The following is a 24,285-nucleotide window of genomic DNA, read 5'->3' on the forward strand; positions in this document are numbered from 1 at the left end:
TTCGATTATTAATTAGCCCGGCTAATGATTCCAGAAGACACGAGAACAGAGTGACGGGTAATTAAGAAGAAACGACGAGGAGACCTTTTTGCCACGGTTAGAGGGATTATGATAAAGCAGCCTGTCCAAAGATAACATCTGTCTGCTCGAAAGCTGCTACCTCTCGTCCTTTTGCTCTCCTATATCCACCAGCGTGCTGACTTGCATTTTCTTTGTTCATTACTGACCGTGTCCGGCACACAGGTTGCAGGTGGCTCGCGGAAACTGGAAATTTTTTCCTGGCCGGATTGCGGCCAACAAAGCATATTCATTGTTTCATACTGGCTAGTTCTTCCCAGAGGAAGGCACTTCTCTGCTTCCTTTATTATTCATACTTCTTTCTTTTAATTAAACTTCGCGTGGAGCGTGTTATAAACGACATTCCGTTTTTAGTAATATCAAAAGAATTTTTATGAACTTTAGGATGAGCGATAATTTGAAAATATTTTTAGATCGTGTTTAATGAACAATGGTCGAAGATAGTTTTGAACAATGACATACGCGCTACTGCAATTAACCTGTTAATGTCTTTAGTTAGCGTTTCGATAGAAGAGGCGAAACCCGCTTTATATGAGCGACAGCGATCGATTAATTTGTTCATTGAACTTTAATGAACGTAACCATAGTGCTAATAAGATATCTACTGCAAACGGTTCGTCTCCAACACAGGGTACATTACGCCCGTCCGAGATGATTGAAACTTCTTGGATCGGCCTCGCTATAATATAATTAGTTGCCGTCGATGAGATTTACCTCTCTAAAACTTTGCCCTGGCTGTGTAAATATTTCAAGGAACATACGGTCTCTTTAAATATTCTCCTCAAATCTATCTCGACTAAACAGAATTTTTTATTCACATCGCAAACTCTCTTTATGTATAGCAGTGCCGGGGACAGGTAAATATATTCAAAGACAATTATTTCACCCTAAAGTCGTGCACGGCGTGTGATCGATGACAAACAGAAGAAACTCCACGGGCATCCGTGCTGAACAGCTGACACAAAACAACCGGTCGTCGTACTTCAACCCAATTTCCCCGGCAACTCCTTCATCTCAATTAACTACGCCCTTGTCGTCTACGCCAATTTACCATTTCCAACGAGCTAGCAAGAGCTGTCTGTCCTTCGTTAAACTACGATTCACCTGACTGAATATGCCATCCTAACTAATTCCTCGACATTTCGTTCCACGACTATTCGTTCCACGATTATTCGTTTCGCCCTTATGATTCACCCCGTGTCGTTACGCCATGTTCCATAGATTCTTCCTGCTGACATTTGTATCCTACATCATCGATGCCATTATGTCAATTGACGTTATCAGAACCGCCTATCTCTGCTGGAATCACTTGGAGGATTCACTATCTCGTTTATCGCGCGTGTGCGCATACAAATATACCTGTGTTACACATGCATACGGCTGCAAACACGTGCAACATTTCATTCGACGGCGTAGCTACCCCTACCAGCCCTCGGAAGCCGGGTACACTGAACGTGGGCCCCTTGTCGCTAGACACTGCATCCGTATCTTCGTGTGTACGTATCAAGCGACGCCCAATAAATCCACGGTTTAATTAAACTAAGTTTAAACGGATCCCTCCTCCCCCTGGTATAAAGCAGTTATATGTATTACGTTCCTGATCCGCCGCTAAATCAATTATCGGAGTTACACAAGCGCCAGCGAGTGTCACGTGACTACACTTCGTCTCGGATGCCTCGATAAACCGTCTGACTTTTTATTATAAAACTGATTTTGATAATTACATAGGAGCATATTCATGCTCGATTTTATTCATTTTCTTATTCAGGTCAACATTCTGAGTAATTTCGTTTATAAGTTTCAGACTCGCAGATACATATAAAAGTATCTTTTATATCATGTATTATATTTGATTTGAGTTAAGTTTAGATTAGATAATAAATAATAATAAAAAAAAAAGAAATTGCAATCTATGTGTGATTTTATGGTAATTATATAAAAATCGTAGAAAAAAGACATGACAACTGAACATTTCGGTGGAATTTCATATTTGTTTTAAAGTTACCAATATAACTATGACGATTGAATGTCATCAGAGTGCTAGTGAAGTTTCAACATGTTTCATAGAACACACTTAATGTACTCATAAAAGATTCCAATATTTTCTCCAACCGTTATAATTACTCTGATTTTTATTTACAAATGCATTCGTCCAATACTCGAAATATTTCCGTAGAACGCATATTTTTTCGTTTTCCTTCGAAAATATCGTTTGGACAGTGAATTTAACGTTCCCAGCTCGTTCAATACGCCGAAACGTTTACGTTCCATCGATCGATCGTGTATGTTCCTGTGTTCGTTAACGCGACAGACAGGAAAGATAATGTTTTGCGAACGATCGAACTGTTTCCAATAGAAAACAAGCCGATGAATATGCGTAGCGAACGACTGATTCAGCGGGGAAGAAGCAAACCGACTAGATAGACTAATTAAATGGTCACTCTTGCCACGCGCATCACGAATTCCTTCTGCGGACTAGCATCGCGCCGGTGTACATCGTACACGATTAAGCCTAAGCCATTCAAACTATTTGCGCCGGTACATGCGATGGGAAGGGCTCGATTAAACAGATCACTTCCGTGGAGCCGGCACGTTACAATCGTGCTGCTGCCCTCCGGTTGCAAACGAGATGCAACCCCCTCCACTATTTTTCTCCACGAAGGAGAGAACAGTGATCTAGCGCGAAGCAACAGTTTTCCAGGAGAATTTTAAGAAGCCCATATATCACCGTATCAAACCTACTGCATTATTCAGGCTAATGTATAACCCTAATAAGTACCGAATAGATTTCACTCGACAATTCGCGGTGTTACTAATGCGCCTTAAACACGATGCAGAATAAATAAAAGTACGGTTACTTGGAAGAAAAGTGTACGTGGAAATAGAGTAAAAAGAGAATAACGCTCTTCATGAATTACAGAAAGCGTTTTACCTCTTAATGGGGAAAAAACAACATGAAATTATGTAACTTTTAATAAAAATATGCGATTAATGTATGCGATCATGCAGTGAGGTAATAAATTGAACGGTATAGTAAGCGTGAAAAAAAAAAAAAAACGGAGGATAAAGAAATCTCGACTGCGTGAAAGGTATTTAAGCGAAAATGTAAAGCATCTGTACTCCTTCTCATCGTCTAAGGAATGATTTTATTTCATTCGTAACTAATAACCAAGTATTATCGTTCAATATCTCATATTGCGAATATTTTACTTTTCCTTTACTTGTATTCAGAAAAATATAAATTTTTCCATAAAATTCAACAGTATAATCCAAAATATTCGGTTGTGCACCGGCTGTATCATTTACCTCATTCTTCAATACACAGCGATGGGCGTATAAATAGACAGATGTTCATTCGTATATTCGACCAATCGTGTTAAAAATATTTCTATTTTTTCTGCTATAGAGGATTTAAATATAAACTTGTACTACTATATTTTGCATGACAATTAAAAACTGAATTAAGTTGAATTTAATATAACTTTTCTTATTGACGTACTATTTTAAAAATTACATAATCCTCTCTACCAGATTAAAAATTCCTAATTCACTATTTAACATATATTCTTTGATCTTTGTTCACCTTCGCAGCCTCTACATTTGCGTTCGCCGCACACGCTTCTACATCTCATGTATGCATACAGCACACCAAGTATTGATAGAGAGAAAGGGGCTTGGCTCTGTAACCACTTGGTTGAGTATACCTGATCGGTTCATTTGCCGCTGGCGAAGGTACAGTCACCCTGTGATCACTTGGCAATCCTAGTCTAACCTGCACTTGCTTCTTCCGCTACTAGAGACTCTCCTGTCCAGCAATTAAAGACAGTGCTTGAGCAGCACGGGCTAAAGACAGACACGCCGCTATTGACAAGTACAGGGAAGCATGTATGTATTTATGCGCATACACGGACGTCGAGTATTCAGCACAGATTCGAGAATGCGAGTCGAGGAGAAGAAGAGATTTAAGGGCTGTCTTTCTTGCTGCTAACCCGATGGACGTTCAGTGACGCGTTAAAGTAGACTCGAGCTGAACACGTAATGTCAAAGAGACATCGGTCGTAGTGAGCATCGTATAAAAGCGGAACGCGATAGTCTTTGGCTGATGGATTCGCTCTGTAGTGTAAGGTAATTGAATTCACGACGACCGCTATCGAAAGAAAGGTGATTTTTATTGTCGGAACGTCGTTCACGAGCATCGAAAGAAGGCAATAGGATTTATAGTTTATAGCGATAGCGGCCGTGGCAACAAATGACGATTTTTATCTATCAAACTTTCTTTTCTGTCGATGAAATTATACAGTACGGACGATACTTGATTTCGCTGAATCAAGACTAACTTACAGCATCCACGATTAGAACCGGAGTGTATCTAGTATCTTAATTTCCCTTAACTCCTACGATGATTAATAATTCACGCGTATCTCGTGAACCGTGAGCAGGTGACCGGAAAATGTGGCAACAATATGCGTGTACGCAGCAATAAGTAAATATTACACAATCTCCACGGACGTGAGTCCGAAGCGAAAGCTAGTCATTACGCATATTGATACGGTTTATAGGTACGTATGCTAATGAATAAATACCAATAATTATGCGAAGATTTTGGTTCGCTGTTGTTCCTACCGATTTTAACAGTTCTCCCTCCGGCATTTAATGAACTGTATTGTGTTAGAAAATTATTGGTACCGGCTCGTTAAAGTTTGGCCGATCCTATCGGACCTTTCTCGTCCCGCCTAAAATTATTCCCGATTGTATTCATACAATTATTGTAAACGCTCCTGATGTACGGATTACGCAAAAGAAAAATACAACTGTATACAATCAGCCAACCGTAGCGAGTATATTGATTCATGGAATTAATCGATAAATGGAATACCATGAAATATAAATGAAAATGTTCCCCTTCTCTTATTTTCCCTAACGATTTCGAAATGTTTCTGACGATAAACGATAAACGTTTGTCTACTAGTTTTTACGCGAATATTATCGAATAACAGGAATATCCCGGAAAAAGTGATTCATTAAGCTGGCTATTTTATATGATTCGCTCGGATGATTTATGCAGCATCAATGTGTCACGAGAAAATAACGATACGCTTGATTTATACCGAAAACTTGTACGATCCGCGATCATCGGTAGATAAATATTTACATAGACAGCTCCAGAATGGTGGACGCTATAATATCTTTTAGAAAAATAAGTCGTCACTTACTACTCTGTCTCCAGGATGCTTCACGAAGCAATTCAATTCCGCTGTTTGACCAACGATGGCAGTAACATTTCGTGGAGCGATGTCGTCGAAATCTGGCTTGTTCAAAGGTTTACTTCCGGCGACCACGCTTGCCAGGCTTGATCCACCTGCAAAGAGTATGGACAATACCATTAAAGAAATTGTCTTTTCGTTGAATCTATTCTTTTTTATTCTAAAAATTTGGAAGGAATTCCATTGATTATTAAGCAATTGCTGAAACTTTCAAGGTTTATTATCTCACTGGGAAAAACTGATACGTACGTATAAATACAAACGAACTTCGTATCGAAAAGGTTAACTCGGATGTTGTTCGAAAAAAGAACGCTGTTTATCGATCGTTATGTTACAAAGCAAACTTCCGGTAACAGTTTTTGCTGTTAATATATCAGTGTGTGTTCGTTGCATCGTACACGACACATACATCATATCGCGTCAAAATCAAAATACGTTAGCAAAGTACGTAATATGTGTGTGTATGTACGCAGTATGTTTTTTCGAGAGCATTCGTTCCGCCATATTGTATATTGATTCAATTGTATATTGAATATCTATACATTCGCGATATCTTGATGCAATAATTGTTGCGAAAAACTTACCATAATTTCGATCGTTTCCACTGTATTCTGCCTAACTTCTTCCGTAGAAACGTCAATTAAAGTAAGCACTACACTACGCAATCGTTATTGCACGCGACCGACAACTAATACTACGCGCGAACGAGCGAAGAGATTCATACCGAAGATGTTGATTGCGCCGCATAGTGAAACCGGCAACTGAAGACAATTTACGATACGAAACCTACATTCGTTGTAATATTTACATTTTTTTCTCGCGAACAGAATCTAGCCGCACTAAATGTAAACATACCGAGACCGAGACACGTTTGGTAATGACGATAGTTATACCCTGGCGTACCAGATGGCGTGTCGCGAGAAACATCCAAGGATGTATGTATGTATGAGTATATTCTTACCCATAATACTTGTGTATACGTATATATTATAGTTTTAATCGAACTCTTTCAAAATGGTGACGTGGTATTTACATAGCTCAGCTAAAATCGAAGTGAAGTGCAACATATTACCAGAGGTAAGTGAATAAATTTGTAATTAAAGCACGCAAGTTATTTAATAAACAACGATATTCAACTAGAACATAGATTAGTCTTTTTTTAAACACGGTATCGATCTCACAATTCAATCGTCGAATATCTAAGTGTACGGTTATAATACTATGATGTGCAAACTATTCTTTTACGGTGAATTATTATTTTTCTATAATCCTTACGAATAATTTTACCAGCATTTATTGCATCAGTATCTTAGATCGCTATCTTGCACGAATATAAAATTCTGCTTGATCGTTCGTTTATATTTCGATAATATAGTATGACTGTTACATTCCGTATCAAACTAGTAAGTATTTTAATATTTATCAAGAGAGGCGTATTTATATTAGGTGTACCACCTAGAAATCGCAATAAATATTCCGAGAGCATAAAATTTCGCAGTTATACGAACGCAAACGGTGAAATTTTCCCGCAGAAGCGCATAAATAATGGAGAAATCTATTCTTATTTAACAAGGCGTCACGGCAACAGAGCAGCGTGAGTATTTCTCGCAAAGTCAAAGTAAGTTGGATGAATATGGAAACTCTTCGAGCTTTACGTTCAAACGAGGTTAGACGATGCAGCTGCTTTGCAACATCAAAAGTTCTACCTCTTGAGTGAGCTGGTTGTTGCCGACTCGCTTTCTACCAACAGAAATGTATACACACACAAATGCACACACTGACGCGCACGCGGGTAATTCTAATAAGCACTTGATTAAGGATGAACTTCCAGCAATACTAATGCGATACGGTATTGTATATGGCCGTGGTACGCAATCACGGTTAACGTTCATGAAATACCGTGTTAGTTGCACCAGGACAGCCCATCGTCTTCTTCTTTGATCCACCGTTAATGCAAATAGTTCGCCAACTAATAATTTCGAGAATGCCTGGCTTCCCTGTGGCATGCTTCCATCCCTGTTTCGCCCCTAGCCTCACTGACCTTCGATTTAGGTACACGAAAACGGACTATCGTAATTTCGTCATGAATGCAACAGTGAAAATAATATAACAGTATGATCTTGTATAGTAGGTAATTTGTCAACTAGTCATTTAGTATAAATACCTCTTTTACAAGTTTGTAATTTTTTATGCTATTTTATTTTTGTCAAATAGAAAAAATGGTCAGATAATATATACTTTGCAAAATTTAATTGTAGAATTTGATTTATTTCATTATCAAGCTTGTCACTGTGATGCAAGGGTATTTATTAATGTTTGTAATTTGAAACCTGTGGCTTGTAAAATTTTATTAATAACACTGGTACAATTGCGTGAAAAGACTCTCATATGAGAAACAAATTATTTCAACCTACAGATACAGCCAGTTATAAAAGTTTACATGCACCACTTTTTGAGATATCATGAAAAAGTTGTATCATGTTGTTTTAACAATATCTTTACTATTAAACATTATATTAATTAAAGTCAAATATGTACTTTAAATTAGTAAAATAATTTTACAATTTATTTGACATTGATAAAATTAAAGATTAGGTAACTACTGGTGTAATTTCGTTTCATAAATTCTGCGCTTAAATGTCTCGCGTTCGTTTAATTCTTCCCGGAAATACGTTAATATACTGAGCAAATACAAAGCCATTTTATGCTGACACGAAAATATACACGGTTCTCTGGTAAAATAAAATAACTTGACCTACATAAAACTCGGGTTATATGCACTTTTGTCACTGATTGTACTTGATCTCCGATCAACATAATTTATGCTTCGCATTATGATGACGTTTATCTCGCTAACCACTTCATTATACACCAGATCAACGTGATTTGGGCTTGAATGAAGTTTCGTTCTTGGTCGGATTAAATAAACGCGTATGATGTACAGCTACCGTGTATCATAATGGCGCAACAGTCACTTTCACCGATCCTTTCCATCTCGGATTTATTATTGGAGTTTGCCAAATGATATATACCGAAGAAAGAAAAACATTGTCATAACTCAACAACCATCCAACGATTTCAGGGGTCACAAATGGTGACTATTATCTTTCCGCCGAATTAGGTTACGCTGTAGCTGATTTATATGACTCACTCGATTCCCCATTAACTAGGATTTCGTCGATCGCAGAGATGAGGGAATCGCCATTAACATAATCCCGTGAGAGTGGGTGGAAACGGTGGAAAAACGGCGCTGTGTCGAACGAGGCTCGAAACGGTCGACGGGGTTGAGGGTGCGTTGGACGCGAACGGAAAGAGTGGGACAGAGCTATGGCGCTCGATAAAATTTCCCATTGTGTTCCACGGGTAAAATGGGATTTCGCCGGGGCAGAAATTGAAATTGTTACAAGGCAGACGCGAAATTGTTGGAAATCGCTCAACGATATCCCAGACGATATCGATATGCGTTCCGGGGAAGGAAGGAGTAACGGAAGGGATTGGCAGCCGATAACGAAGCGTCGACGAGTTGTCGTGAAATTAATTTACCGTCACGACCGTCCATCCCTCGCCATGGTCATGGTTGTTCGCTACTATCACGGAACAGTCGATTTAATGGTGTCCCGTGGCAGGCCGATGAAATGGAAAACCTGTAAGCGTCCGGCGAAACGAATGTCGATGGGACGCGCTATCGAGTACCACGAGGAGAAATTTTGCTCCGCACACGCGGAAATGGACCAAAAAGAATGACTATCGATCGGATTCCTGCGCCAGGGAATACTTGGGGAGATCGTCGATATACCAGAACTTGACGTACGAACCAGACATAGAGATATCTTAAAAATTCTAGAAATTTTAGTTTTATCTGTCTTCTCCCCTTCTCTCATTCTCTTCCATTCTTTCTATCTGAGATTGAACCAACATCAAAACCGACAAATTTATGTAAAAACAGACATTGGATTAATATGTCTAACTAATAATCTCCGTGCATAACTTATGCACGGTAGTGTCTCTTTACCTTAACATGTTCGTATTGCGGTCCACCAGTTTTAATTTCAAGGTGAACGAATAAACACACGTCTGATCTGGGAGAACGATAGCTGATTCTCGAAATAGGAGGTTATGAACGAACGAAGAAACGAGCTGGGACGATACGCGAGAAATATTCTTTACGCGTTCCTCCATGGTGCGTTTATTCAAATTTATTCAAATTTGAATTTATGCGGGCAGTATCTGCCACGTAGCACGCGTATGAATGCCGTCGATTTAAATACAGCTAGGAAAATCCGGAGAATTTTTCCAAGGATACTATATGGCAATCTTGCTCCGCTGGTTATTCTTGATTTTTCTCTGTCCACAGAAACGATAAACAAGGAAACTGTGTTTTAAACAAACGTGTTCCACAGGGTCCACCGCAATCTCTGACCGTTTGGTGATTCTCCAAATTTCGGTGGCTTCTAGTCACAGCACGTACGTTCAGTTATTTGATCTTCCCCTTAGATTCGAAGTTGGCCAAAAGCACGGCCAGCGATACCTTTCGACCCGCTCCTATCGTTTACCTCGTCCGTGAATTTAGAGTCGTCCCGGAAATGAACGGGGAAGAAGCGGGCTAGAATGGAAAAAGAGGGACGGGAGAAAGGGGGAGGGTGGTCTGAAGTAATCAAAGGAACAACGCAAAGCCTCGTACCGTACCGCGTCGCGTGGTGAAGCAAGAGGGGAAAAAAAAGCGCAGTGAAATTATGGTGTAATACCAGTCAGCGTACGTATTCTGCTCTGACACGCAAACCGACCCCTTAAATTCGTCGGTTCCTTCGTCCGTGTTCGTGCCTTGTAATTTCAATGGAATGCATCACACAGAGATAAGAAATCGTAATTGAAGCTCTGAACAATGCTCGCCTGCAATCTGACGTAAGAAAAATCGACGAAATCTAGAGAACCTCGCGAAGTTCTGCTTTTCTAATGATATAAACTCTCTCTCTCTCTCTCTCTCTTTCTCCCTTTCTTTCTTTCTCTTTCTCCCTTTCTCTTTCTTTCTCCGCATTGTTATAACTTTTTCCAAATGAATGGTTCGAAGTTACGAACAAATTTACTTAGTCTACGCGTTTCTTCTCTTTCTCTTTAACGATCGTTTCAAGGGGTAAATATCTGTGAGCACGATCGAATGCCTACAAAGGATGCACCGTTGTTACCCACTTCTTGTTTCATGACAGAGTTTTCCGTACGGCACCTATAGTTTCTATTCGAAACTGGTAGTTGGCTCTAGAACTACGACGTCGATTCTTTCCTACAGGATCGTATCGTTGATTTCGGCATTGAATTCACTTCGAGCATCGCCGAAGGATCTCCTTTCAACCGTTTCGCTCTATGATTTTCCACCGATTCACTGGAGCTATACGCCTGAACCTTGGCTATTTATACGATTGCCGGGCCTTCAAAAGTCCTTCTTTTTTTTTTTTGCTTCTCTCTTTTTCTTCTACCGGTTAGAATTTTCGTATTACCGTTTCCTTTACAAACTCGGTGCCTGTGTATGCAATCGTCGATTTTGATGCATCTTTCACATTTCTCGATCTTCTCGTTCACGTTTAAAGCATCGCCGATGATACAAAACGATCGATTCGCATAATATTAGGTTCTTTGAAGTGTTTGTAGCATTATTTCGTCAGACATCGTACGATATAAAATAGTATGACTCTCTATTTGTTATAATCATAGTTACAGTAGCGGTATAATAACAAAACAAGAAAAACCAAAAGTCAAATGATAAAATTGTAGTTCATGATTGCCGAATCTTATAAAACTATTTTCCTTAATTTCTTTATTACAAGGCAAGACGACAAGATACTTTTAAACTCGTAGAACATCTTCTGATGTTAGTAATAACAGTAAATATATCTATTAATATATCTAACAAATAATAAAACATATTACTGGTATGATTTTAATAATCCCAATAATAACTGCTGCTTTAGTATAATTATTAATCCATCGTTAATTTATACGCTTCGTACACGTTTCGAATAAATTTATCCAAGATGCTTCTTTAACGTTTGGAACATTTAGTTAATACCCAAAGTGTCAATAGCGATGTAATAGAATAGATTCGGATATTGTTCATATTATTTTAGTAGGATTAATAAAAGCTAATTTCGTAGGAATATTCGACGGTTAGTGCCACGTAATCCGCTAATTGATTGAATTAAAATTAACGCTCGGGCAAATGGAGTCGGGGTAATTAAATATCGGTCGCGTTTTAGTAATTTAACAGAGGTCACTGGATATAAATGTCCCGGTGAACCGGCTTGTTTCCCCCTTTTCTAATCAGTACTTGCTGTCCTACGTAGCATTGGGAGCAGGAAATTCAGTTCGTCCTTTGAAACGAATACTGGGGTACGGAGAACAGAAGAAGAACGAAGCCAGGGGAAACAGGGGATTCTAATTACTCAATTAAAATATTCAACAGAGCCGTGTCGCGACCAACTCAATTGCTCTGCGTATATTTCACTATCAAATGTGATTCTAATTAAAACTGTTCCTACTTAACGCAACCTGTGCTCCTTTCTTCCTTGTACGAAATTTCATTTAATTTCGACTTATATCTTTCCCATACTAAAATGTCGTTTCACTTAAAAATATTTTCATCTCTTTCATTCTCAAATTATAACTAACGGTAAAAGAGTACCGTCGTTTAATATGAACGTAAATTTACTCGACATAAATAATTATGATTCAAGCGATATGGTGAAAAACAAAGATAATAATATGCGAACATTTATCTCCGTAGAAAACATTTTGTATACAAAACATTGATTCTAGTAATTACAGAAATGATTGATTTATTAGCTGCAAGAATAAAACATTAAACAGTTTGTTTATAATATTTCTGTCCTTTAATACAAATATTTCAAAATTAAAAAACTCAAGAAGATTATTTACGAGAGAAATAAAAGATCTGCATAACTGAACCAGATTGATGAGCTTCATTTCTCATAGATTTTTTGATTTCGTTACACAGGTGTATAATTGATATTCAATCCCCCAGATACAAATGACTTGCTCGTAAGTTCTTTCTTTTCTTAGCAAGAAAATATTATAATAATACAGAATTCCAAGTGAAATTAACAAAATTCATCAAATATTTTGATCAATATAGTTTCTGACTAACTCGATCCCATGACTAGTTTCAAATTTGCACCACGTTCCATTTTATAACTGCGAACATGTAAAATTAAAAACAACAGAGTTAAGTGCCGTTTACATGCAGTTCGTAAATTATGCGACTATAATTGGCTTGTGGCTAGAATAAAATTCACTTTATAATTCGGAATACATAGCTACAAACTAAAGTAGAAACGACAGAGTTAGGAAATAAATATTGAAAAACTAACTGACCAACAAAGCATGGTTTCCATGCAGATCGTAGTTCACATACAACCTCGCAAACAACCTAAATTAGTCCATAAAGTATGACTGGGTACGACGTTATCCAATCCGTGGAGTTAACTCTAGTGCAAGCATTCCGTTCCACAAATCAGGCTGCGATTCGAGGTTCGTTTCAATAATCGTCCCGGAACTGCTAAATAACTCAATAGTTTCGGCCAGGAACGAGGCAGATTGCACGGGATAGCTCGTTGTGTGTAAAGTTGAAACTCGGCCCGAGTGTAACCGGGGAAAATCGCGATAACGCGCTGGTGCTGAGCTTGCTCGTTACGGGTCTGAGCCCTTATGCTTCCTACGGGGCCAGAATATGGGCATATTCTATTAGCAGGATGGTTTACACGGTTGCCCAACCTCGTAAATAGAACCGGTAAACAGATTCGCGCACTAACACACCGTGGGAGGGCATCGAAGCTTGCTACCGTTTCGTTCGCCAATTTCATCAGCGTGCGACGATGCATTCTGGCAGGAAAAGATGGCACGAGCTGTGCAGAAGCTTCTTATTTATTTCTCTTCCCTGTTTTCTTTCGCGAACGACGAATTTTTATATCGTTCGTATGATATTTGTAATTCTTAATCCTTAAATAGTATAAAAAATAATAATTCTGGATAAGTCAAAGATCAGAAAGAATCTAAGAAGAACATAAACGAGAAATGGTGATTTTAGGAATTTTATAAGCGTTTCGGAACTTACAACAAAGTTATTCTTACAAATAGATTTTGTCAGAATACGCATCATCCATTGTAACTGGATTGCGAACTTCTATGCATTTACGAGAAACATGAAATATGCGGAAACGTACAAAATGCATGTAATATGCAAAGTAATAAAATATTTTCAAACTTGTTACAACACTTAACGGCTGAAATAAGTCTTTATGCAGACTGGAAGAGTACGCAGTCTAGATACAATGAATGCGCCGAGATACAATGAATTCTGCTGAATATTATCGGATATAAACGCACGAAGAAAAGGACTACGGACTTCTTGAATAGCACAATATATAAGCTCCTAATGAATACAAAGCATTATCGAACTACCAAATGCTCAATGATAAAAATATCGAGCTGAAGGATCGATCTTTTCCAGTTTCCGTCTCTAGAGGTAGTTTCATAGATTTTAAAGTTCACAGTTGGGAATTCGTAGCACGTATAGTTTAAAAAGTTATTAAATCTTGAAACGAACGTGTACCCTCTTCCACGTTGAGAAAGTTTCACCGAAACTATACGGGGCATACTGTCCTGCAAACATATGCGCAACTATTTGGAATATCCGACTGCCGTTTATGCGACCGGACTTTGGAGATTAAAATGCAGCAGCTGGAACCGTGGGATTCGTTCAGGTTGAAAGTTCGCTTAATAATGGTACGTCCCTTGCCGGGTATAAAATCGGTCATCAGAACGAGACAGAAAGGTACATTAATCACCGGGATTGTCTTTAACCGTAGAGATTACGTTGCAACTTTCTGTTAATTACTCAGCTGCTACTGCACTTTTTCGCAGAAATGTATTTGCGTTTGTCAACTCTATGCTTCTGTTTTATTTGCTCGCGAGACAACAAACAACATTCTACTGCTGAATAATCTGAAGCTTGATAATCGCGGAACGTTTTTTGAAATGTGAATTAATATAGGTGACGAATGACAGAGAACTGAGTAAATGTCCATTGAGTAACTGGTAGCTAGCAAAGAATAATTTAAACAAGATACGTGAAGCTTTGCGTGCGCATGGAAAAAATGTGTACTGTATGCGTAATATTTCTATGAAGGTGATATGATCGAGAAATAAGAGAGTCGGAATATAATTATGGCAGTGAAGTATTTTATACGATTTTTTCTTATGTCCAATGAATTAATTTCTTGTAATTTTAAACGATAGTTGTCATTTGTTTATTCTTATCTTTATCAGAAAACGGATAAACTTGTCGACATACGTAGAAAGAGAGCTCATCGAGGAAAGAAAACAAGGAAGATGTGAATTGTTGACAAATTTCGAGAGTTGTTGTAGACAACGCGTTAAAATAATACGTACCAATTTATATCTAAAGCGTAAAAATCTGGCTGAAAGTCAACGCTGTTTCAATGTGAATGAAACATGTTCGAATTCTATACGTGACATTCCTATCGTTCCAGCACCCCACGTATTATAGGATCATATGTTTCATCAAGCACCTGAAAGGAACAGCTGAGAACCGATTACCGTGTCGTTAACGATATTCCAGCGACGTTCAAGTTGTATCGATGATCAAACTTGCCGCGTAAGAGTAACCAAGTTTATAATACAAGTACGTCGCTAATGCATACGATATCCCAAGTACAGATTAAACTTTTCGAAGACCATTAGCGTGCATCGAGGGAACGTCGTATCTCAAGCTAAGTCAGCGGTTAAATTCACGGACGTCCGGGTCCCACGAGGATGTCCAAAACGACGGTGTAAGTACGTCCTCGAAGATTCAAACGTGAATATGTCTGTCCGCCTGTATTGCAAAATTAAAAAAAAAAAGCTAATTAAAACGATCGCAAAGTCTCAAGTCTGATCGGAACTTTCTCTACTGTGTAGCTGTCACAATGAAATTACAAAAATCTGTGGTGTCTGTTTCGTTTCTTAATACATTTCTTTAATAAAATTTTCAAATGCGAACACTCTGCCATCACGCGATACGCACAGATACGCAATCTTTCTACACTGTATTCAATAAATAACAGCGTGCACGAGTGTATTGTACATTTTGCGCACATTCATCACGTCTCGTAAAATTTGCACAGTTCATCAAATCGTTTCGCCATTCGAAAAAACAATAACAAATTCTTTATGATATCGAAACGTTGCTACAAAATATCTGATATTTGTTTTTCGCTAGTAACGAAACATTGCCGGCAGTGTACGTTGTTCGGTTAACGCAAATCGATTGCGAGTGAGGGGGGTTGGGGGGTACAAAATCGAACACGGATCGACTCGAGGAAATTCCAATCAGGAAACCATTACATTACGTAACCAGCGTTAGTGAGTTTATTGTACGTGGCGAGGCATTTGGCTATTTTGAGGATCAACGTTTACAATTTGCTACGGCTACATGTGTTAGAGCTAATTGTTAAAGCTTTATAACACGACTAGAGACGAAAGCTAGTTTCTGCATCCTCTTGGAACTTTCTAAGATCTTTTTCACAGCCTTATACAACTCGTTTCTTAGAGCTTCTTCGGGAATCGAAACACGATTATGTATATTTCATTGCTTATTTCACTTCGAACTCATCACCTTATGTATATCCGAGACTGGTTTTACTGTAATGTTAAAATATACTCACACAAAGGATCACATCAACAGGATACAGAAGTAGATTCGTTCGAGGATTTCGTATATGTTTCTCTGTGTTTCCAATTCCAGTGGACTTCGGCTCGAGTGGCATGCAAATTAAGCGTTTGTTTAATCGCGTTACGGAAAACGGGGTTTCATCGGATATTCCTGAATGAATAATCGATGAATGTTGCAACGAAAGCATCCCGCAATTTTCACTTGCCATTGGCGAAAATTCCACTGAGTAAACAAGCGCGTTGCTTTGGCCAGGAAGGCGCGCGAGAAAAATTCGGTGAGAACCAATGGTATGTTTGTTCGGCGAGTAAGAAAGCCACGGAGCAACGCTCTACGATGAAGACGAGAGAAGAAAAGTTGCAGCCGTTGAACAGACTTATTACCGATTTATCATCGAGTGGAAATTAGAACAGAAGCTTCGGCGCGGAATCGGTGGCAAAAGTTTCCCCTTCGCGCCGCTTGAATGGGAATAAGGAAACGACGAGCGCCTTCGTTGGCCCGCTCACAAAAGTTCCAAAGCATCTCCTCGACTATTACTCCGATGAAGGATGATGACTGCCCCTCCCATCCAGACATGGGTCATTTGTTATTTACTGACCATTACGCTTCGACGTGATCGAAATCTTCGGTTGCTCTTTCGAAGAGATTGTATCCGGCGTCTCTCTGACTCTATATCGACTGTATTGTTCAAATATCGATGTTCTATTTGTTTGGGGGTAGAAAACATTCGAGAGCTACGGGGGAAAGACACGATAAGTCACATTTCTTATTTTTTTTTTTTTTTTTTTTTTTTTTTTAGAGGAAAGCAGTTTCAAAATTCAGTACGTTGTCAATCAATATAGCAAAATTGTATTTATATCTGTTTTCAGAGCTAAATCTGTGTGTTTTCAACTTTTTCGAAATGTTCAAAATATCGTAGATCGTTCAAAATATCTCAGAATATCGTATTTTTAGAAACGATCAAATATCGCTAACTGTCTTAATAATTATGCCTCTCTGCTTTCAAATTCAAATCTAATTCAGCTGGGGGCTTATACACTAGCAGCCAAATGTTTCGAATCGCTGTTTCATTGCAGCGAAAGATTTATAAGAAAAAATCAAGCAACTTCTGTTTCCTTAAAAACATTCCTAGTCCAAAATCGATAGAAACAACGTAAATTACTATGAAACCCTATCGTATGGATTCTTAAATTGTTAAATTGACAATACAAATTGGCAGAAAGTTTAGTATAGGTGCAACTGGAAAAGTAGTTGCCCATTTTCGCCATTTTGCTTCTAATCATTTACATATACAATTAAATATTTATCAATATAGTATCCTAGTAACATACTATTCCAAGATAACAAACGGTTGATGATTTTTTTCGAATAGCTCGTTTCTAGTGGCTGCGTCTCGCCGAACCAGAACGACATAACAGGGATTAACACGCGTTGATACTTCCAGCGAACTGAAAACAAGCCCAATTAAAATGACGATCAAATATGAATCCGTCCACGCGGCGAGATCTTTATGTATTCAAGTGCAATTCGCATTAATCCGAATGAATTATTAAATGCGTCCATGCCAGGCGAGACTCGCGCAGAGGCACGAATAAACGGGCATGAATATCCCGTGCTAACGCTCGAGAAGTTGGCCACAACAGACAAAGCCTATTTAGGGGTGCTCGTAGAGAACGAATTAAACGTTCACTCGATTCGCGAATGCCAGCGGGGGATATATGGCTCTCACGTGCCGATTCGTAGGTGCTCATTTCCAAAACAATTTATTCCATCCGGCCACTCTCGATCGGTAAGATAAATACAGCGAATAATAAAAGTTCCAAAGGGAACGTAGTACAGTCAAGTGCACCAGAAAATGAACTTCGAGCGCGTCTTAAGATCGATATATATATAAGCAGAACTTACTTTCAGTAGCATTCTTCTTGTACCTATCATTTCTTTCTTCCAATTTGCTTTTTATTCTCAACCCTTTCTTTTCCTCCTTCAGTTTCTTTGCTGTCCTTTTTCCTCTTTCTTCACGCGAGTTTCCACGGGAGAAGGAAAGGAAGAAGAGTTTCGCGAGGCGCGAAGCCCCGTTAAAGCCTTCGCTTTAAAGCTTCGCAACTTTGGCAGAAAGTTCGCCAGGTTCGAACTATCGGGAAAACCTCGCCGCAGTATAAGCTCGACCTTTCCGATATTATTATTGCTCTGGGCGAGCCTTGTACTTTCGGCGTCCTCGTTTTTCTTCCCCGCTGCCTTTCTCGTTTTACTTTTTACTTACTTTCGACCCGTAGGACACGTACGGCCCCCCGGGGTCCCGCCTCCGGGATCTCAAGAAATTCCGCGGTTTATTCTACTTTCGAAACAAGTCTCCGGACGATTCCTGAATTAATCAACAATTTATGGCTAGTGGAGTCGTCGACCGTTCGATTTTTGTTGAGTAACTATACGCTTGCTCGATAGGAAGTAACAGTAAGTTGAAATAGTAATAATGGTGTCTCATCTGTGTAATTACAAGTCAAACTAAACCAAATCCATTTCCTTCTCTTTCCTCTTTGTCCTTCTCCCGTTTCTACCCCATTTTCCTTTTCTGTGCTTCCATTTCACATCAATTTATTTTTTCCTTTCTTACATATCATTTTCTTCCCTGTTTCTCTTTTTCCTTTCAATTCCGTATTTCCTCCCTCTGTCCATTTTCCTGTTTTATACATATAAAACATGTTTATTATTCTTCCACCGAAAGCAGAAATAAACTTCGCATAAAGGTTCATATTTTTATAGTCCAACCGACCCGCGTCCTCTACATCGATAAAATAGCGATAGCTTGCAGTTTTTGTGTATATGCAAATAAATACGGTATAAATGCATATTTGAGAGAAGTAAATGAATGAATTTTTATGAGACAGAATGTCTCTGGCTTCAATCGTACTACGAATCCCGGTGTATTGCTACAACAGCTAATAAATATCGGCATATATCAAACCCATTATGTAATAGCCCAGGTACAATTTGTGGGAAGTATATCGCCAATGGATATTCAATTTGAAAAAAGAGGCGCACGATTAAAAAGCATTGTCTGGCGTCGCATCGAATGCAAGCCGCCCCCTCCCTTCCCAACATTCGATGAAAATGAACGTATTCTCCTGGGCATCGTATACTATGCGCGGTCCACGCGTTTGCATTCGGTTCCACGGATAATAGCGTAAAGGTACATAGCACGAACGGTTCGAGAAATGGAAGAACAAATACCGTGGGACACGTAAACGATACACATTACGTTTCTACGTGACTGAGCTACGACCCATAGAAAATGTCGCGAACAGAGGCATTTGTGGTATGAGCCAACTGGCATGATAGATACCAACTGGCATGGAAACTCGTTACAAACACTGGAGAATCGTTCCTCCAAATTTATTTTTATCTGACACAAGTTACTCGTTGATATATTATTTGAAAACTTTTACACATTTCATGGAGACAATATAACATAATGATCTTAAATTGCTAAGGTAATAATCAACCGATTAGAATTTTGTACGGAGTTTGTACGGAGAATTCAAAAATGTAGAATTAAAAAAAGATTCAAAGGCAATGTATTTCCATAGGGTTTTAAGTTACATCGAGTAGCTACACAAGTTCGTTCTTTGAAAATCCTTTCACCTTTTCCCAATTCATTAAATAACAGAAAATTATATTAATTATAAATTATAGTAATTTTTGAGAATTTTATAAGCATACGATTCTTTCCAATCTAAGGTACCACATGAGTCAATAATTCTTAGAGATTTCATTATTTTAAAAAATTAAGCAATAATTTCCTAAATTTTCCACGATCAGAGCACCAGGTTATAAAAGTAAATTCTTCGAGCATTTCGTTTATGTAATTAGAATCATAAACTCAAGAGAACTACTACAACATTATTTAATCATTTTAACAGAAAAAAATAGTGGACCTTTTTTCGAAGTCAATTTTCCAGCAACGCGAACCTAACAATCTCGTATCTCGGTTGGATGTTGTAAAAAGAAAAAAGGAAGATTATTAACTGGCTCGTTTTTAGTGTGCAGTGGAACGAGAAATATTTTTCTAGCTGGTATTTTCTCTCTTCAAATATTCCTTGATTAATATCTTCCTTTTCCGTCGCTTTTAATGAAATATATCGATTGGGAACATTGTGTCCGTGGATGGCTTGCGCTTTGTAGCTGAAACTCCGCTAATGCATTTTATCACATATATGTATACTCTACCAAACAAATCGTACGATCTTGTAAAAAATATTCCACAGTTCCACTCTTGGTTAAAATACACGGAAACCTATTCACGTTGAAGCAATGGAAGAAGAAATTTCGTGAACCAAATTTTTTAAATTCAAAGAATTGGACATTGAAAATTTCAAAAATTTGAGAATCTGTTACTTGGAAGATCTGAAGGTTTCAATGTTTGGAATTTTGAGAATCTAAAATTTCAAAGGTTTCAAGATAAGAAATTTTAAAATATAAAATTCTGAAAGTTTGAAAATTCAACATTTCAAGGATTCGAAGGTTCGTAATTTTGTCTGGAAGATATTGGGAAATTAGAAATTTCAGGAAATGGGACACTCGGAATCTCAATAATTTGAAAATTAAAAATGTCGATAGTTTGAAAATTAAAAAGGATTTGAAATTAAAAAATCCTAGGCATTTGAAAGTTCTTAATTTTAAAGATTTGAAATTTCGCAGGTCAGGAAGTTCGGCATTCCAAAGATTTCGACATTTCAAGATTCAATCATTTCGAAATTAAAGAATTTTAATTGAATCACCATCCTCATCGACAGATAAAACGCTCCATACGTGGCACTTACAACTCTCCTTCTCCATACTCCAAACTGAACCTCTTCTAGCAGGATTCTATTCTCTCAGCCTTTCACCAGTGGTGAAATATTTTCCTAACAATGCGAATGGCACGTGCCTGGCCTACATAGTCCAGGTTGGTTCTTAGGTAGCTCGGTTCTCCTGATTCCAAACTCGCTCCACTGTTCTTATACCTTCTATCTCTTGGAAGCGTGGATTCGTGATTCCTGAGGAACTGTAGGGCTATGCAGGGCTATCATTTTGGAGAGAGAGAGAGAGTATCCTCTCTCTGGACTTTCGGAGGTCGGTTGGAGATGTTTAATGCAAACTCATCGATTCTCCAAACCGTCGGACATTTTTCTCCCCATGCAAGCCTCTCTAAGGGATTCTCACGAAAGATTGCGGCGAAGATTCTATGAGTGATGGCGGTTCATAAAGTCGGATGTGGGCTGCGGTTGCCCTCCACGTACCAGCCACCCTCCTTTGCCTTCTAAAACCACCCCTTGACCCGAGACTCGAGCGATCCGGCCATTTCTTGCGGCGGATCCTCAGTGATACATCGGCCGGAGAACGACACTCACGATTCTTGATTAGCCGCATAATTTTTTCCTAACCCCTAGCTGGGATATCGCTTTCGTTTCGAGAATCGTTTCGAGGGCAACGATTTTTTGACCGAGGGTAACGAACTGCTTCAGATTCTGCTGTTTCAGCCTACGTTCGCCATAGGTAGAACAATTTCGCTAAAATATTTTGTCAGCATTTAAAAATATTCTAGAAAACCGATGATTTAGCATTTCTTTCTTTTCTATTTTGCAATTGTAAAAAACGCGGTAATTAGCACTATAGATTGGTAGAATATTAGTAGTTAAATGCCTATTCCTTATTTAGCGGAAAATATATAATTCAATGAATACCAGCGATAAATTCTGCTTCTAGTTGAGCACTAAAAGTGAATTGGCGAACAGTATGCGGAATTCATTAATTACCAACCATTGTTCGACAAGGTAATAGGCCCAATGTATCGATGAAGAATGGACAAAAAATAACGAATCTCACTGAAATGTTCTAGTTTATTCATCAAACGTAACATAGTCGTACTACCATCTATTCTCACTATTATAGAATTCATTTAAGTACGAGAAATTCGGTGTTTTAAGGGCTCGAATGATCTCATTGCAGAATAGAATGAATAGCTTGTTGACAAGGAATTTCGACTAAGGAGAGTGCAACGTATGTAATATGACGATCATAAAAATTCGTTTCGTATATGTGGATCGATCTCATCGACCAAATTTCCAAAACATCTCCAAACCAGTGCAACTGTGACTTAAGCATTCCCTCGGTAGATCCTTTCAACATCGATTCGTAAACGAAACGGCTCGCAAGTGGATACCCCGTTGCTTCTCCTAAGCTAAGCTAACTTCAATCTCGAGAAACAGGAGCAGCAAGTTTTCACGAAACATACGACACCGCAGAACCTTCAGCGGTAACTTTACAATCCGGCAACCACTCTTGGCACGTAAATGCACGCGAGGAAGTTTCGAGTAGCAACAAAATCCATCGGTGAATCGCGTGTGTATCTCGGTTTTTAGCCAAGTGTGTCCGCGCAGCGACGTTCTATCGTAGTAATCTCGAAGATAGCTGGCGAGAATATTTGCAAGGAATGCCGCGGCATATTTTCTTTATCGCCAGGCGAGCAAATAAAACCGTGTCTCGCGCGTCTCTCCAGCGCTTGATCGAAATACGATCTTGACATCGCCAGACCACCTAACTTCGCCGCGAATACGAAATACAATTCGACCGACGTTTACCGCGGCGTCCAAAGTGGATGGCCTCAGTTAGTCTGGCGAAGATTCACGAACGAGGGACAGTGTCTTCGTCTAACGAAACCGTCGGCGAATTTAAGTGAATTACGTTAGCGGCGATGTATCTTTAAAATTCGTTAGTGTTAGTTAAATTGACGCTAATCAGCGTTCAGGCAGTTATAGTAATTTGTCGTTCGTTGTATAATGTAATTATACGTATTTATATGAATTTAAATTATTCATATGTCACTTGTGTTACATGGAACATTCTAAAATCACATTAGCACTGTACGAGGAACCACTGTCATGGTTACATTCGCAAAGTTTGAAACTAATCAGAAAATGTACATAGAAGCTGCAAGATGTTTGATGCAAATATGTATCGTGTATATCAATTGTAGAAACCCGAAATCAAAAAGTGCAATATCAGCAAGCACGAAACTGATAATAGCATTGTCTACGTTATCTAGCAAATTGAATTTATATTTCAAGTAAAATATCCAGTTCGCACTTACAACGTGGTTCAAATAGCTTGAATTCAAACGACGTCGGTGTATGCAACTGAAATATCCGTTCCAGTTTCTACATCTGCTCTTATTAATCGTACGATTTGATTTCAAGTAGTTTGCATTCGAGCGTCCTAATTAATTTAAACGAGATTATAGATTGAATCTAGTTAGTGAAAGTACGAGGATGCACAAATCAAAGTTTGGAAGTTTCTGATATTTGAAATTGAACGAAGAAAATTCTATGTGTCCAAATTCCAAATCGATCGTCCTTTATCAGGCCACACGAAGTTAACAGGATCTAGCATTCTCAAGTGATTCGTTCACACGATACTTTGTATCCTTCCGTCGAAAAAATGTCTAGCGAACACGTCGACTTTAAGACGGGCTCGCGAGGACCAGACGTTTCACGAGAAAAAGCTCTCCTTGACGTTTTCCCTGGATCGTTGCGAGTTCCTTGCCCTTGTTTCGCCCGTTTTCGCACCGCTTTTTCCTCCGTTTGGCTCCAAACTGCCGTCTCCTCGCGCAAAAAAACACGATTTATACAGGATTTCTTAGGATTTCTTTTAATTCGGCCTTGATTTATGAATCCAGGTTGTCCGATCTTCGAGGGACGCGTTAAACAATCAGGATTATTGTGCAGCATAATAGAAATAGATATTATTGGCAAAGATAAAAGTTTCCACGAAATCGTGCCAAATTTTAAATCAGTTCGTCGACTTTCTGAGAATCAGTAGGGGCGATTTTTATGGGCGGGAGCAAGACGGAAATAGTTAAAGCGTAGACGAGTTGAATGTGCCAAGGAAAGCAGTAGAACTCGAGGAAACTTCTAAGTTTTGGCCATTTTTGCACAAGTATCGTCCGAGACACGTCTCTACTTTTCTTTTCGAATTCTTTCGGATACTATTCGTCGTATCACGATCCTGATACTTTTTCCCATTCTTCGAAATCCCTTTCCCTTTTTCCTTCTCACTCATTATCGCACAAATATAAATCGATCTTCTTTTGTACGAAAATGTACCGTGTTACATATTTCTGCCCGTTAAAGCAAATTGCGATCATTTTTTTACAGTGAAAGAAACCGAATC

The 24,285-nt window shown here is 38.7% G+C and overlaps 1 protein-coding gene and 1 long non-coding RNA gene across 3 annotated transcripts in view; one reads left to right on the forward strand and one right to left on the reverse strand.

Moving 5' to 3' along the window:
* LOC139991479 (zwei Ig domain protein zig-8) overlaps positions 1 to 24,285 on the reverse strand; it is a 174,994-nt gene that overhangs the window by 88,828 nt on the left and 61,881 nt on the right. For both annotated transcript variants that reach the window (XM_072011583.1, XM_072011584.1), the window contains exon 3: positions 5,292 to 5,437. In XM_072011583.1, the coding sequence (XP_071867684.1) occupies positions 5,292 to 5,437 (146 nt within the window). The remainder of the gene's footprint in view (positions 1 to 5,291; positions 5,438 to 24,285) is intronic.
* The window catches only part of LOC139991481 (uncharacterized), a 31,211-nt gene continuing 13,102 nt past the window's right edge, over positions 6,177 to 24,285 (forward strand). The window contains exon 1 of the long non-coding RNA XR_011800853.1: positions 6,177 to 6,419. This is a non-coding gene — a long non-coding RNA (uncharacterized lncRNA). The remainder of the gene's footprint in view (positions 6,420 to 24,285) is intronic.

This window comes from Bombus fervidus, chromosome 10, assembly GCF_041682495.2.
Source record: "Bombus fervidus isolate BK054 chromosome 10, iyBomFerv1, whole genome shotgun sequence".
NCBI classification, from domain to species: Eukaryota; Metazoa; Arthropoda; class Insecta; order Hymenoptera; family Apidae; genus Bombus; species Bombus fervidus.